At 39.5% G+C, this 17,219-nt stretch overlaps 1 protein-coding gene across 1 annotated transcript; it reads right to left on the reverse strand.

Annotated features, from left to right (window-relative positions):
- Nucleotides 1–1,135: 1,135 nt before the first annotated feature.
- LOC141651696 (uncharacterized) lies at nt 1,136–1,783 on the reverse strand. The gene is made up of 2 exons (XM_074459395.1): nt 1,349–1,783; nt 1,136–1,153 (listed from the first exon to the last, which is right to left on the reverse strand). The coding sequence occupies exons 1-2, from the start codon at nt 1,781–1,783 to the stop codon at nt 1,136–1,138; spliced, it is 453 nt and encodes a 150-aa protein (XP_074315496.1).
- Nucleotides 1,784–17,219: the final 15,436 nt, after the last annotated feature.

The following is a 17,219-nucleotide window of genomic DNA, read 5'->3' on the forward strand; positions in this document are numbered from 1 at the left end:
CGAATTACACCTCGAGCCTTCGTGTACACCACCACCCACAGCCACCTACTGCCGCCACCATGGTCACCACCACCAGCCCCGGTGGCCCCAACCGTCGGCAGCAACAGTAACAGCCGCCACACCACACACAACTCTAAGACTCACCCAAACCCGACACCCTTCAAACTCCACCACACAAATGCCTCAACCGTGGCCACCACCAGTCAAGGCCGACCTTGCCAACACCCCCACCGTGTCCCCCAACCCTAGTCGACACTAGCCCTTGTCGACAACCACTAGCCACGCCACGACACTTGCAACAACAAGAACAACAACAACAAACTCGACATCCACCGCACACCCTCATTTAGACTCGATTTCCAACCACCACAGCCACCCTACCTACCACCCACGACCACCACTATGACCTCCTCACTACCCTTGACACAACCATCACAAAAATACCCCAGGTCAGCCACGGTTTATGGGTCAAAAATCCGTCTTATGACCGTCGCACAATCACAGCTATTAACATGTATAAGGTCGGTCAAACCCCTAATTTGGTTGGTCAACGGGGTCAAGACGGTAGTCCACGGCAGTCTAAGACGGATCAAGGTCGATGCGGTTTAATAAAATAATATATAAGCTAGTGAGAGGGTCTTACATTACGAACTCGGGGCGGAGGGACGTGATTCTCCTCTTTTCTCTTCCTCTCATCTCCTCTTTTCTCTCTTGAATTATATGGTGGATTTTGTGGGATTACAATTTTATAGGGTTGGGGTGGATAAGGTAGGGTATATATAAGGTGAGTGCGGTATACGTATATAATATACGTATAGAATATCGTATTATTATTATTATTATTATTATTATTATTACAACTTATTATTACTACTATTATTATTTCATTATCCCGTCTAAAATATAACTCGTATAAAGATAATATAATATTATTATATAAAAATATAAATACGGAATATTACAATCTTCCCCCTTTAGAAAGAACTTCGTCCCCGAAGTTCACCTCACTCTCTCATTTCCACAAATCTTATGCATTCTCTCGCACCTCACATGTTTTTTTTTTGGGAAAGTGTAAGTATATATATATCAACAAAATATACATCATCCAAGTTTGAAGACAAAAATCAGAGGACAACTAAGCCATGGCAACAGACTGCCCATGATCACAAAAGAAAACAATGTAACTCAATGAACAACTCCTAATTCAAACTTCTAATCCAAACTTCATCAGCACTGGGAATAGCTGATAAATTACTGGCCCAAAAACGAGACAAAACTCCCTGAACTGCTTGAGAGGCAATCACTTAGGATGAATCACATGCTGCATAAGTCTAGTTTTGTTACGTACTTGCCAAATCAGATAGGTTAGATGAACATGGCAAGCACAAATGATCCTTCTTCTGAGAATGATGTTCCTTCTTCCCCTTCTGTTCCATAGAGCAATATCAGTAGGGTTGAAGTTCACCTGGAGCTTAGCTTGTAATAGAAGCACACATTGGCTACTAAAAGGGCAATCAAAAAACAGATGAGAGTGACTTTCAGTAGCATTCTGACAAAGGTAACACAACATATCAGGACCTCCTCCCATACGAGCCAGTCTATCCCTAGTAAGCAACCTGCCAAGGTTAGCTGCCCAGTAGATGAAGGAAGTTCTAGGAACATTCATACCATTCCAGCAAATCTTCCACCAAGAAATACAAGGGTTACTCTGTCTCAGCCAATTGTATCCACCTCTGATAGTGTAAGCATAATCAGAGGAATATGCATTCTTCATCTTAGCCATGATATGAGCAATTTTTTTCCAGGACCAACTACAATCTTGTGGAGGAGAGTAGTGAGTCCAATGGGTACCCTTCAAGTAGACATGATTAATCCATTTAACCCATAAATGGTCTTTCTTGGATGCAACCCACCAAACATATTTGCCAAGCATGGCCGTGTTCCAAACTTTGGCATTTTTAATACCTAAACCACCTTCTTCTTTAGGGGAACAACATTGATCCCAATTGACGCAGGGGATGCATATAGAGTCAAGACCCCCAAAGATAATTCCTGCAAATGCTATCAATTCTATTCATGATACAATTAGGAATAAGGAAAATAGAGGCCCAATAAGAATGCAAGGTGTGGAGGACAGAAGTGACTAAGGTAAGCCTGCCAGCATAGGAAATGCTTAGCCCCCCAAGACCTAATCCTAGCAGTGATCCTATCAAGTAATTTCCTCACATGTTTATCTACCGTATATGCTCTTTTCAAACCTCACACTCATCCTAAAGTTCTTCACTCAATTCTCACTACTTTCTCACATTCTGTACTTTCTCTTTCCTATATTTCCGAATTATTACATCTACTCCCTCTAAAAGAGAACTTCGTCCCGACGTTCGACTATCAAACCTTAAACTGCAGTCTCATATGCTCGTTACTAAATTCCACAAATGATTATATTTCACGTTCAACCCACTCTCTTACCTATTGCAAATCCATTATCAAATCTTGTATCGTCTTATGCCATTGCTACGGGAACCATAAGTTAGACATCGCGCTTGACCTCTCTAGAAGTCTCTCTACGGGTACCCCTATGAGCCTCCGAAAGGTCAAGCGCGAGGTCTAACCCACGGTTCCCAATCTATAATCCCATAAATAACTCCTAACTCACATTGGCTATATGAATACGTATCTATCACGGGGTATAACCCGATTATAATTATGTATCTATATCACGTCAAATCTCATGCTTTCACATGTAAGCACATCAAAACACCAATTATGCGAATTCTAGGAAACAATCAATTAATTCAAAATTTCTTGTCATTTGACTCAACATGATTAAAATTCCCCATTCCGGACCTCATGCCACGCATATACCGCGTCAAATCCACCACATGATCACACATGTGTTTCCATATCCGTTCTCATCCATCATCAACCCTTCCGCTTATAAAGAAGGCCACAATCACTATCATAGAAAGACCACTATGCGACACATAACTTGCATGTTTCATCTTACTTTTACACAACAAAACAAAATCACGTCGATTAACACATATTCAACAAGATTATCACATCATTTGTCATCCAATTACTCATGTTAAATCACGATTTCCATTTAATTGCAACATGCCACCCAAGATGATCAAACGTAAACAATTCGCAAGGTCTTATCCATATGGGGTCAACATATTCATCCGAAACTAACCAACCAATATAAATCACGAAAATAAGGGTATACACCCCATACTAGGTCGAGTATTGACAAAATAAGGGTCAAAGCAGACCACTCGGTCGAGTATAGGAGGCCACTCGGCCGAGTTGGCGACCACTCGGTCGAGTGTATGGTGCACTTGGCTGAGTGTCACCTGGGCATGAGGCTTTCACTCTCAAACTTGTTTCCAAGCTTCTTATTTCATCACACAATGCTAATAGACGAACTCTTGGCCCTAAGTCCATCTTCTACCTCCTCAAATCGACACTACAACTCAATCACGATGTACACTATGGGCGCTTCACTCGATGATTGGGAGGCAACTTTAGAACCCACATCTACACTATCACCGATAGGCCAAAATCTCACCAACTACTCTCACTTGTTATGCATGCATACCTAAATTAATCGGTTACCCAATATAACATCAATGATCAACTAGCTTAACAACACCATTTAACCCACATGCATTACATATTTCCCTCTCAAACTTTTACCCATTATCCACTTGGTGATGCTACATCTACAACTTTATCTCACGAAATACATTCCCCAAACTCTTAAACTTGATGACTACATAATTCCGCACTTCAGTCCTTCACCTAATTCCTTTAAATGTATCGATACCTCTAGGCAACGAGATATACACTCACATACGACTCATTTATGTTCAATGTTCTTTTACCCACAATACTTACAATACTACTTAACCAATATTCAAGGTTTAAATCAATAGTATTCATTCCATGACTTACCACTCATGACATTATACATATACCTCTCTACTTGACTCAAATCCACATCACTTATTCAATTTTTCTTTAATTCATATAAAACACTTGTTTCCCATTCACAACCCTCAAGGTGCCACACTCACTCATCGCACATTATCAGCATTTTGCCCCTTATCCTAATGATCTCACCGATTCGCTCCCGTCTTACATCCCCTCAATCACAAGTCTATATGTCTTCACTCACCAAAATCATACAATCCGCAAGGTAAGCTAAGCATTGATCCATATATAAGTAAAACCACACATTATTAACAAACATTGCAACATTACGAAACAATGAAACTACGTTTCAAATACAAAATTTAAAACTTAATCTTATACACCAAGGTATATATATATAAAAAACAGGCTGGGCAAAATTTTAAGGTTAGGTTCTCGAATTAAGCCCATATATAGCATCATTAACAAAATTTTAAACTTGCGGAACAATAAAACCAAGTAATTAGCATGAAATCAAGATTTGAGCATCAACACTATAATTTCTACACATATCAACATTGACAAGGTTGGGTCACTATTAGACAATTAAGCCAAGTTTTCACACATGGAGATCCAAAAAGTTGGCCATGATTTTAAGGCGAAATTCCCAACTCAAGATATTAAATAGCGTTATTAACAAAATTGAAATCTTATTACTCAATTAATTCAAGAAAAATTTAAACAACATTTTTAAATCTTGAGACCATGCCTAACATCGTTAAACAACATTTGAATCTTTACGACATAATTAGACAAAAATAAATGGAGTGTAAAATCGAATTCGTCGGTATGCCTAACATAAACGCCAAGTCTTGAACAATTTGTAAGGCAAAATTGCAAGTTTATTAAAACATAACCCAACATCCTTAAGCACCAAATACCATGAAACAATTGGGTCGAGTCTCAAGTGCAAAGATCAGAATCATTCGTTTTAAAGTGAAACTTCAAAAGATTTGGACAACATTTTACGGTGAATTTTGATTCAAAGTGATTCATGCCGTTACTAATATGGATAATGACCTCATTAGTCAATTAGACTAAATTTTTAAACACGAAAGATAAATTAAAACTCAAACATTAACATCAAGGCTTTAAAATTTTGGAAAAGTTCATATGCACAACAACAATTAGCAATAACAACCAAACTTTGGTCCTTGTTAAACAATTAACCAAGCAGTAAATGCAAAAAAAAAAAAAAAAAATCAAATTATCTGCTCAAGAACATACACTTTCGAGTTCATACAAAAATTTGGGTAAAATTCAACATGAAAACTCCATATTTGACATCATAAATGACGAAAAAGGTGATTAATATCATAAATCGAACAAAATGTGTCATTAATTGACAAAATTTGAAGGGATTAGCATAGATTTACACAAAACCAAATTGGAAGAATAAGAGGAAAGAAAGCGTCACTTGCAAGATGAAATTAACCAATTTAAGGGGCTAAAAATTAGAGTAAAAATTTGAATTCGAGCAATAAACAATCAACAATGAAGTCTTATACGAAAAAGGATTTAAAAGGACGAATAAAAAAGATAAAATAAAGCAATAACACAATTTTTGCGAAATTCACAACCCAGAAGGCGGCACTCGGTCGAGTGCTGAGTCCACTCAGTCGAGTGACAGTCCACTCGGTCGAGTGCCTTCTCCACTCGGTTGAGTGACTCACTTCCAGAAATTTTTAAGTTTCTGGAAATTGGTCCACTCGGTCGAGTGGTAGGGTTCACTCGGTCGAGTACTAGCTCGTACTCGGCTGGGTGCCTCTCTATGGTTTGCAATTCCCTACTCACAAACATTATTTTTATACTAACGACTAATCTACTACCAATCATTACTAATCACGTTCCAACATGTAATAACCATTCATCAAAGCACATTATACATATGAATACTTACATCCAGTTTTCACACGATAGATGCACCACATCATAAATGACGATATCATGCAAAAAGTTATCGACTTGTTATAGTAAACACGCAATCACGGCACATTTCACATATCATCATGCGTCGAATGGACCCATATATAAGGCAAAGAATTAAACTATGATCACAACCACAAGTAATCAAGCAACATTTCATTTCAGCAAATAAATCATGCAAGATTCTAAGCAAAATTCATATAACGCATACAATCATGCAACATGTCACTTCGCGTTACCCGACTCATAACCACCCACGTAGTGACCAACCGAAAAAATAGGATCTAGTTTTGAAATGATGGATCCTTCTCAACCAAAACCGACCTCCTATTGTACTCATGTCGGGTTCATTTTATTAGACACTCCAAGATTCATTTTAGTTCATTGGTTTAGGTTCCAAAATCGTCGATCTGATACAACTTTGTAACACTCGAACTATCCGGCCAAGATAATTGGGGCGTTACCATATTGGTTTCCCGAGGTAGTGTTTCAAAACATCAATAAAAGAACATTAAATAAATATAATGTTTAGTGAATTACATAAACGGAAACAAATGAATGAAAGTACAATCATGATAACCATATTCTTCTATTCAACTAGACTCGTCTCGTGACTCATCAAGCTCGTCTCATCTACCGCGTGCTAACCAAACAACCTGTACTTAACCTGCTCCCCATATGACCAAAGGATATCATATGGATTGACACAGGCCATCCCAAAAGAGATAGGTGACAATGACACAGACACACAAACGTCAGCTTCAATAAATAAAGTGTGACAGGCTCGAGTGTGAATATGCAACATGATTATGATATGGATGACACACTATAAAATTACTACCACCACGGTACCAGGACACGCCCAAACATACCGACAACCACACTGGTACCGGGAGACGCCCAGACATACCAACAACCACAAACATGTACCGGGACACGCCCAGACGTACCACACGAGTCCCTCCGTAACTCAAGCCATTTATGTGCACATCCCTCTTCGAGTGGGAAGCTCCAAGAGGCGACTTAAGCGTAAGACGGTCTCCCAACCGCCTTACGTCTCCATAACAATCAGTAAGCCACCATGTCCTCCGACATACAAGACAATACAATAAATGCAAGATACCACACAACATAACAATTACTGACTCATCCAATTACCTTAACCGATATCATGTTATAATGCAATGACCAACAAAATACGACTCACATGACCATTCAAACATATATTAAAACTGAGTAGGATTAACCTACCTTTTAGCAAATCTTCGTAAGCTACTCGATCCACCAAGATCCGTCTCATAAATCCGCCTCACAAAACCATCTCATAAAACCGTCTCCTAAACAAGATAATTAAATACGATAAATTACTAACTAACCTAATCTAATTAAATACGAATTTGTTTAATTAAATAAAACTCGTCTTAAATAAACTCGATCGAATTACACCTCGCGCCACCGTGTGCACCATCACCCATAGCCACCCTAGCCACCTACTGCCACCCCCGTGGTCACCACCAACAGCCACGGTGGCCACCACCGCTGACAGCAACAGTAACAGCCGCCACACCACACACGATTCTAAGACTCACCCAAACCCGACACCCTTCAAACTCCACAACACAAATGCCTCAACCGTGGCCACCACTGGCCACGGACAACCTTGCCAACACCCCCATTGTGTCCCCTAACCCTAGTCGACACCAGCCCTTGTCGGAAACCACCAGCCACCCCACGACACTAGCAACAACAAGAACAACAACAACAAACTCGACATCCACCGCACACCCTCATTTAGACTCGATTTCCGACCACCACAGCCACTCTACCCACCACCCAAGACCACCAATATGACCTCCTCACTCCCCTCGACACAACCATCATAAAAACAACCCAGGTCAGCCATGGTTTATGGGTCAAAAATCCGTCTAAAGATCGTCGCACAATCACAGCTATAAACATGTATAAGGTCGGTCAAACCCCTAATTTTGGTGGTCAACGGGATCAAGAGGGTGGTGCACGGTAGTCTAAGACGGGTCATGATCGAGATGATTTAATAAAATAATATATAAGCTAGTGATACGGTCTTACCTTACGAACTCGGGGCGGAGGGACGAGATTCTCTTTCTCTTTTCTCTTCCTCTCATCTCCTCTTTTCTCTCTTGAATTGTATGGTGGATTTTGTGGGATTACAATAGGATAGGGATGGGGTGGATAAGGTAGGGTATATATAAGGTGAGTGCGGTATACGTATATAATACACGTATAGTATATCATATTATTACTATTACTATTATTACTTTATTATTCCGTCTCAAATATAACTCATATAAATACAATATAATATTATTAAATAAAAATATAAATATGGAGTATTAGACTTCGGTTTACCGAATATAGGACGGATCAGATTGATGAGTCCATATTTTACACTTTGTAGTTACAAAACATTTTTCTAAGACAAATGGATCATGTTATGCACCATAAACCTAACTCGGTAAATGGATGTTTAATTTCCGTCTTGCATGCAAATTAACACTAAATCCAACTTGACATCAGTTACTTTATACTTGGATAAACAACCGACATAGCGAATTTCACATGTTAGGTTTAAACTTGTGGATGCGCATTCATGCATTTACCCGTTTTATCAACTTTTGCATTCAACCAACCAAGATCGTTCAGTAGAGGCCGCTACCGCGGGCGGGATTGGGTGTCTGATTAAAGGGCTTCCCAATAAGTACCTTCACCTCTTACTCAGAAACTTTGGTTAGTGGACGACGTTATCCAGGGCGAACAAAAGTCATACTAGCGATATGATGCTAAAGAGGGGAGATTCCTTATCTTTAGTACCTATGTCAAGCACTGCTTTTTGCCTTGATTGACCTAGGTATAAAGTTAACTCGAACGGTTTCCAGGCATCCCATAATTGCTTGGTGGCGACTCCGAACATCTCTAAAATTGTTTCGAGACCCTTTCCAAGACGAAACGAACCGATCTAAAACGATCCGGACGAAAACATTTAATACGCCGCCGAGCTTGGCTTTCAAGACCGCTGCACGTCCCCCAAATTGGCTTGGCATGTAGGTGGGCCCATGTCCACAGATTGGCGATTCTGCTGGGGACAACTAGGACACTTGTGTCTTTGCGATCCCTAGATGGTGAGACTCGAACGAGGTCTTGGTTGAAATGCATTAATTTATATTACGGTCATAAGTCGGGTTCCTTGTGCCCATAACCTAACCTTTACCGACCAATTGGCTGGTCCCGTCGGCGTGAGTTTTATCATTCTCGCGTTTCGAATACCGATTGCGTCAAGCATACCATTGACGTTACATATTTCTGTTTCCTCAAAGAGCATTCATTTCCTTCATGCACGAGGCTAGGGCACTAACCTTACACAGTTTGTTTGGATATGTATCCCTCTCAAAAATCGGGGATTGATTGCTTGGTGTGTAACTACCCTTATTAACCAAAACCCTTGTCAGCATTATGCATAATATAATGAACTGCGAGTGCTTATGTGTTATGTGGTCATTAGTCCTTCCGTGTCATTTCCAAACTTTTAAAACACCTTTTTGCGTCGTCATAATGGCCATTTCAAAACCTCCGTCTTTCGCCGGCCGTTGCACACCTTCTTATGCAGTCGTAATGACGATTTTCAAACCGTTTTTTTACAACCATTTCAATAGCATCTTTTCATGTCGTCGTAATGACGATTTTCAAACCGGTTTTTTACAACCGTTTCAAAAGCACCTTTTCATGCCGTCGTAATGGCGATTTTCAAACCGGTTTTTATAACCATTTCAAAAAGCACCTTCTCATGCCGTCGTAATGACGATTTTCAAATCGTTTTCCGCAACTGTTTCAAAAAGCACTTTTTACGCCGTCATAATGGCCGTTTTAAAACACAGATTTCAACCGTTTTGCGCCGACATACGTGACTTTTGCGCCGACACAATGGCCCTTTCAAAACCCGAGAATGACATACTTTTTTCGAGGACTTTTCAAATTCCGAGGACGACACAGTTCTTGAGACCACAACAATTTCAAACCTTGCAAATATCGATTTTCAAAATGCACGATTTTGAATTTCAAAAGCCGTCTTTGGAAATTACACATCGTTTTCAAAGCCGCCGCAACTTTAACTCACGCCGTCTTTTGAAAACAAACCTAAGGCAACCCTTTTTCAATTGGCCGACTCTTTGAAGATCCCTACACTTCGGAAGCCGTCCGTAAAGCAACAAATGAATATTTTTGAAAAAAAAAAATTTCGAAAATTTTAGTCCACCACACCAATTCTGCCTCGTGTCTATTGAGTCAAAGCAAACGTAATTATGGGTCTTTACTTATAAGTCGTCTCACCTCGAGACTCTTTCAATGGCGTCATCATTACATTGAACGCGAGTCAAAGTTTAGTCAACACCGTCGCACCATCAATCGAGTTAACATCGAGGCACCGCACACGGTTGCCCTCGTTTCGTCGAGTCTAAAATGTGTTTCCGTCTTTTGTGTTGTCTGCGTTTAGTCGTTAAACCGTGTCGGATTGGGATGTAACGTGAGCCATTTTTCTGCCTTAGAACCATGGCCCCATCGTCAGCTTCGTCAAACAACAATAACGATGACAACAGAGATCTCACAACTGCTCAGCTAGCCAGCGTGCTCATAGCCCTTAAGGCCACTCTGGACCGTGTCGAGACCTTTATCGACACCCCGGAGAACATAATACTCTTGGCCCGTGGTAACAATATTCACCTCGAAAATAATCGGAGGTTCGAGCCCGTCGGGGACCAACTGCCTCACAACTTTACCTTAACTGATGTGGCTAAGTTTAAAGGAGGGGAAGATCCGCTCAATCACATCCGTGCCTTCAAGGATTACATGTCCATCAAAGGGGTCAAACATGAACTCTTCACCCGGATCTTTCCATCGTCCTTGGAACCGATTCCCCGCCAATGGTACTACTCCCTCGACCCAAAGAGCATTACCATTTGGGACGAAGTCGCCGTTAAATTTGCTAAGCAATATGCTGACAACGTCGAAATCCAAGCCAACACCTGCACTCTTGATGTCCTGACTCAAAATGACAAAGAGAGATTTACCGAATTCCTAACCCGTTGGAGGAGGGTGAGCACCCATTTGGTCAGTAAACCGAGTAAATCAACCTTGGTGGAGAAATTTGTCAACAATATCCGCCCAGTTTATGCCAACCTGCTGAGGTATCAGAACATCAAAACCTTAAAGGATCTACAGATCCTCGGGACCCGTATCGAAGATGACCTGCGCAAGGGCGTTCTAGCCAAAACCACGGGTAGAGGCTATCAGGGTTCTACATCAATTGGATCTCGTCCCTACTGTCAGACAAACAAAATTGACGAGGTCAACCTCCTCGAACCAACTACAAAGAAAACTGAACGTCCCCAAAAGACATTCACCAACTTGGGATCAACCTGTCCCAGCGCCCTAAAAAGGCTCATGGACTAAGGGAAACTGCAGCCAATTGGGCCCACTCCGAACCCACCTGAAGCAAGTAAAACCCGGTTTTGGAAACCTAACGCCTATTGCCAGTATCACCAAGTCAAAGGCCATGATACGGAAACTTGCTTCAAGCTGAAGCACGCCATTCAAGATATGATTGAGAAAGGTGAATTACCATTACCTTGGCCAGCAAAACCAAATAACAAGACAAACCCCTTGGGAATCCACGCCATCTCCAATGATGAGCCGACTCTAGATTGTTCACACCTCATCCTGCCTATTGAGGACGAGGTGAATGCCTTGGAAAAGGATACCCCAGACGGGATGTTCGTATTTAGCGCCGCAACCATGCTCACCAGGTTTCAGCAAGTTAAAGAAGCCATAGCCAGTCTCTCGGAAAGGATCACCCGACTTGAGGATTCTTACCTGTGAACCCCCGCAATAACGCGGAAAAAAATAACTTATAAAATGCGGAAATTTAGGAAATTTTTGAGATTTTTAAAATTTAAAGCGCGGGTTCATTAAAATCTAAAACAGAAATAAAGAGTGCGGAAATAAAGATTAAATTATACAAACGTGATAGTCAAGGTGAGAGAAAATATATCCCTCGAATGACAAATGATTAAAAGTGAGTCTAAGCAATCCTAATAAACCGGCTACTAGTCCAAAGTGCTCGCTAGCTCACACGTCTAAACCCCACAAATGCATCTTCATAAAGCTGTCATTCATGTAAACATAAAAGCCACAGTCAGTGGGGAGTAACTCAAGGTTCTCCCAGCCACAAATTGTCAAAATGAACATAACGAAGAACTAAAATAGGTAAGTCATATAAGATGCTTACAAAAGATATGAATATCAAGTTTATATGTAAACATGGCAATTCAATGAGATGCAACAAGATAGATCAACATTAGCATAATAAAGATTCAACTATTCATGTGAGACAATTAAATAATAATAAAGACAAGAAAACGGTAATTTATACCAAAGCACGCATTTCAAGGAAATACAACATTGATGTGAGATAAGAATCAGAATCATGTAAAGCAGTTAAGTAAGGGATTAATCAATGCAAATTACAAAAATAGAAACAGTAGCCATTACTTGGAAAACCACTTAGCAAACATTGCACGGCACGTGGCTACTAATGTCACATTCATTCTTATGGCTTGCATCTCACCATAAGAACGAATGGGAACATCAATCCCGATGATCATATCGCGACTAGAGGGCTTATAGCTCACCGCTAGTACCCGATAGGACCAAGACAAACGACACAAGGCATAACTCTTGCCTTAAATGACATATACCAATATCTATAACCAAGCAAGACCTTTACTACTCATATATATATATATATATATATATATATATATATATATATATATATATATATATATATATATATATATAATTCCGTGGTAGGATAACAATGGTACGCCCAAGACTCAGTCCTATTCTAAATCTGGCCAGACTCTCGGGACAGCACAGTTCCCGGTTCGACATGCGGTAGGACAGTCTGCATTCAAGATTCGAATAAGAAATCGGAAATCGAGAACCCACAATCGGCCGGACAGTCCAAAAGAGGCGGAAGATATTAGCTAAACGCACAATCGGCAGGATAGTCCGAAAGAGGCATAATGATAAGTCAAGCAAAAAGGTATAGTATAAAGGCATTATCATAAGAATACGACTCATTTCAATTAGTCATGTGGAATAAATCACTCGTATTTGAAATACGATAAATAAATGAGAATAAATGAATTAAAGCTCATATTATAGATAAATGAAGACATTTCATATAATTATGACATGAATAAACAATAAGTTCCACATTTATGATTCATGTGAGAAATATATAAATAAACGGCAAATAATGAATTTAAGATACATAAATCATGTGACGTAAATTCAAGTTAATTAAACCCGAACAAAAATATTTCACGGATAAAAAAATTAACCCAACCGAGGCTACGGCCTAGCCATGACCAGCCCATCCCGGCCACGGCCTGGTCGCACCCCGTCTCAGCCAGCCACGGCCTGTGCCAAGACTAGCAGCCCCTGCATAAACACCCAGCAACACAGCAGCATGCAGTACATTCCAAAAAAAGGAAGCAGCCTACAACAGTCAAGTAGACCCACATTATTTCCCCTTTGTTCAGCCGTCTTTGGACGGTTTCCTAGGCCAAACCCAGAGGGATTTCACCGTACAAGAGACCCAATCCAAACATGTACATATACTTGAGACATAAGCACAAAAATTGGTTCTATTTAGCATAAAGAAACCCGTCAAAACAGCCCGCGAAAACTGTTCGACAAGGTCCATTTTCACGATTTATAAAGTTCATTTGTGACCGTCTTAAGATGAAATTTTAAGCATAAAAAGAATGGAATTTCTCACATACAACCAACCCATTACATACATGGATATTCGCATGAGACGGAAATTAAAGAATTGGCTCAAATCATACTTGAAATCGACTCAAAAACAGTCCAAGAAAATCACCCATACACAACCTATATACATGGTTTCTAGACAATTTGTGAAGCCGTCTTAAGACATGTTTTTAAGCATGTTACAAGGCAGAAATTTACCATACAAAGGACCCATATAATACTTGGATATACACTTGAGACAGAAGTAAGAGAGTTGGCTCGAACCACCAACCAAACATTGACCAAAATTCGTGTATAAGACTGACTCACAACCCCTTTTTCACATTTTTGAGCAGCTATATTAAGTCATTTTGGCGAGCAAATCATTGGTCTCTCTCTTTTTAGGAAGTGATCTACCAAATTCATTACTAACATCGGGGATCATTGTCCACTTTTTTTCTGAACAGAGAAAAGGAGTATTTTGGTTTTATCAAAATGCAGAATTCGTTTACTGGCATCATTTAGTCATTTAGGCAAATTTCCATGGTAACATTTAAAAACACGAGTTCACTTCAGTTGTAAATTGCACAACCGGATGGGTATATGACTATATGGTACAAGCTTATTGAACTATATATCAATCAATCAGAAAAAGGAAATAAACTCAGTCATCTGAAAAGGACAAGTTTTAAGACGGAAATTAACACGATAGTTTCAAGCATTCAAGTGTTTCAATCTCGCCCAAACAACCCACCATTCTACTGCGTAAACACGGTCCAAAGCTAGCACAAATTGTGACGGAATTTCACATATAAAAACCTGGCACTAAAACACTTCAAGTAGGTCTACAAGTCAAGTGTTATTCCGACACATTCAAAAATTAATAAGAGAAAAGCACAAAGGGCCCAACTTTATCACACAAGAGTATATAAAACGACCCATAAGACGGAATTTCGACATTTTTGTCGAGTAACCTATCACCATTACCTTATAACTTCTTCAATATTCGAGGGAATGGTCTACTATGAACGAGTTTCCTTCCAGGTCCTCAATGTCTTCACCTAGCAAGCAACATTACACCCAAAATTAGCTTAAAAACGTCACCCTCATAAGACGGGTCGAGACGGAAACTCCACAAGACTACGTCTTTCTTACCTAGAAAGATGAAGGAGGAAGTAATGAGGAGGATGGTGCAAGAATTATAGAATTTGGTCCAGAAATGGAGACGGAATCTGGGTTTGAAAGGTCGAAAAATGGAGTTTGTATGCTCAGATTTGTTGTTGCTGATTAAACGGGAAAGAAGAAAGGGAAATGGGGCTTGGGATTCGTCCATCTATTTTTTTGTGTGAGGGTGAGAGCGTGAATAAAATAATAGAAGTAGGTATTGTGTTGTCGATGCGGATAGGTCGAGAATAGATTAGCCTCACATGTGAAAATGTGACGGTCTTTTGTTAGACGGAGATACGTCTTAAACCTACTATAATTTAAGACGGAACTTTATTATTGACAATATTATCATTATTATTACTACCCGACTAAAATACGTATTTTTTATATAAATTAAGTTTTAAAATGTTACTTTTATAAAAATCATGTTTAAAATAAAATTAATAAAATTAAATAATTCAAAAATATAAAATAAAGTAATTGAACGGTTAAATAAATTATAAATGTCAAAATGAGAAATTCGCGGGTGTTACAATCACCCCACCTTTTAAAACGTTTCGTCCTCGAAACCTGAAAATAGAAAATGAAAGGCCACAAAGCTAAAACTGGACTTTTGAAATCGGTAACCAAAACATTAAAAGGGTTACTCATTGTAAGAAATAAAATTCCTTCAAAAGTTTCAAGTAAAATTTTCCAACAGTACCAGATCCTCGTCAAAGGGACGTAGGTGTTCTCGTTGCGTATTCAAGAACATCACATTCCAAATCAAAGTTAAGGTCAAAATACCAAATCATTTGCAGAAATACGAAATCAAAATACTTTCAAAAATATTTATGAAGAGTTTTCTAAACTATAAGTCTCCTTCATAGAACGAAATTGCTCTTGTCATGCACACAAGAGCGCTAACTTTAGAAGTCAAAGACAAGTTCAAAACAAAATCATTCGCCGATAAGCCTATGTCAAGTTATTAGACGCCTTTAATAACGAGCCTTAACATCCCATCAACGTTAAAACCAATTGAAAATGATAATCCACTCAAATTTTCTTTTGAAAAAGCCAAACTAAAAATAAAAGTTTCACTTTTAAATTCAAAAAGGAGTTAAGTTCTTGAAAATGTAACATTAAATTTTGACAACAATCATAAATAAATCAAAGTTATTTAGAAATCGAGCAAAATTTAAAACCAACCCGGGTATAGCAATCAAAAATCGTGATAAAGGAGTCTATACTTAAAGAACAAATTGGGGACTAAATCAAATTTTCATTTTCAAACCTTTAAATTAGGTTAAGTTTTGTAAAAGTAACATAAATTTTTAACAACGAACGAAAAGGGTAGTTTGAAATGGTTAGAGATTGTACGAAATGAAAAGTAACTTAGATATCATAAATACAAAGTACGCTAAGAGGATCCAAAGTTAATCAACAAAAGAACCATGATGAACTCCCTAGGGGTAAGAGTCAAAGTAAGCTCAACAAGGATGTCAAAGATAGAATTTTTATAAGCCTTTAGACTAGAATCCAAACGGGAAATAGAACAAAAGAATAGGAGATGCATGGACGATAAAGCTTATGGTCAAGGAAGAGGGGAAATTACAACAGGAATTCAAGAGTAGGTCAGAAAGAAGGATGCAAGGGGAACTCCGAAGGTAAAACAAAAAGGAGTTAAGAAGAAGGATGAACATCACGAGATAGAATTAAGATAAGGTTGACCAAGGATAGAAAACACACCCGTAACGGTGCCAGGAAGAACGGCGGCTCCGACTTGATTCTCGACATGAACGGCTCTTCTTGGCTTAGCTTCCGGAGGATGAGGAGGAGGAGGAATCTTCTTCTCGGGGCAATCCTTGATGAGATGTCCGGGCTTCTTACAATGGTAACACTTCAAGGGCATATCGTAGCATCCAATCCCGGGGTGAAAAGCATGCCTACACTTGAAGCACTTGCGCGTCTCCTCAGGGTTGTCTTCCGACGAGGGAGCTTGTCCACCTTGCATTTGTCCAATTGGAACGGGCTTCTTCTTATTATTATTAGCAGATGACGAAGATGAGGGCACAAAGGATCTCTTGCCACGGAGGTTAGGGCGATGATTGACTTGAGCATTGGCACCTTGTTGATTCCGGAGAATTAGAGTAAGGGCTTCCATGATAGTATTCTCCACCTTGGTTGGTCGCACCATCTTCTCAAGACACCAAAAAAATCAATCAAGTTAGCACCTAACAAATAGCATACATAAAGAGACTACCAACTTAGGTCCGTAGTTCTACCCATCTCTCATCCATTATTCAAGGTCAAGTTCAAGT

This window comes from Silene latifolia, chromosome 4 (assembly GCF_048544455.1).
Source record: "Silene latifolia isolate original U9 population chromosome 4, ASM4854445v1, whole genome shotgun sequence".
Lineage (NCBI taxonomy): Eukaryota > Viridiplantae > Streptophyta > Magnoliopsida > Caryophyllales > Caryophyllaceae > Silene > Silene latifolia.

Coding starts and splice junctions, on each gene's coding strand:
- LOC141651696 (XM_074459395.1), bottom strand. CDS start 1,783: ATGGCTAAGATGAAGAATGCATATTCCTCTGATTATGCTTACACTATC.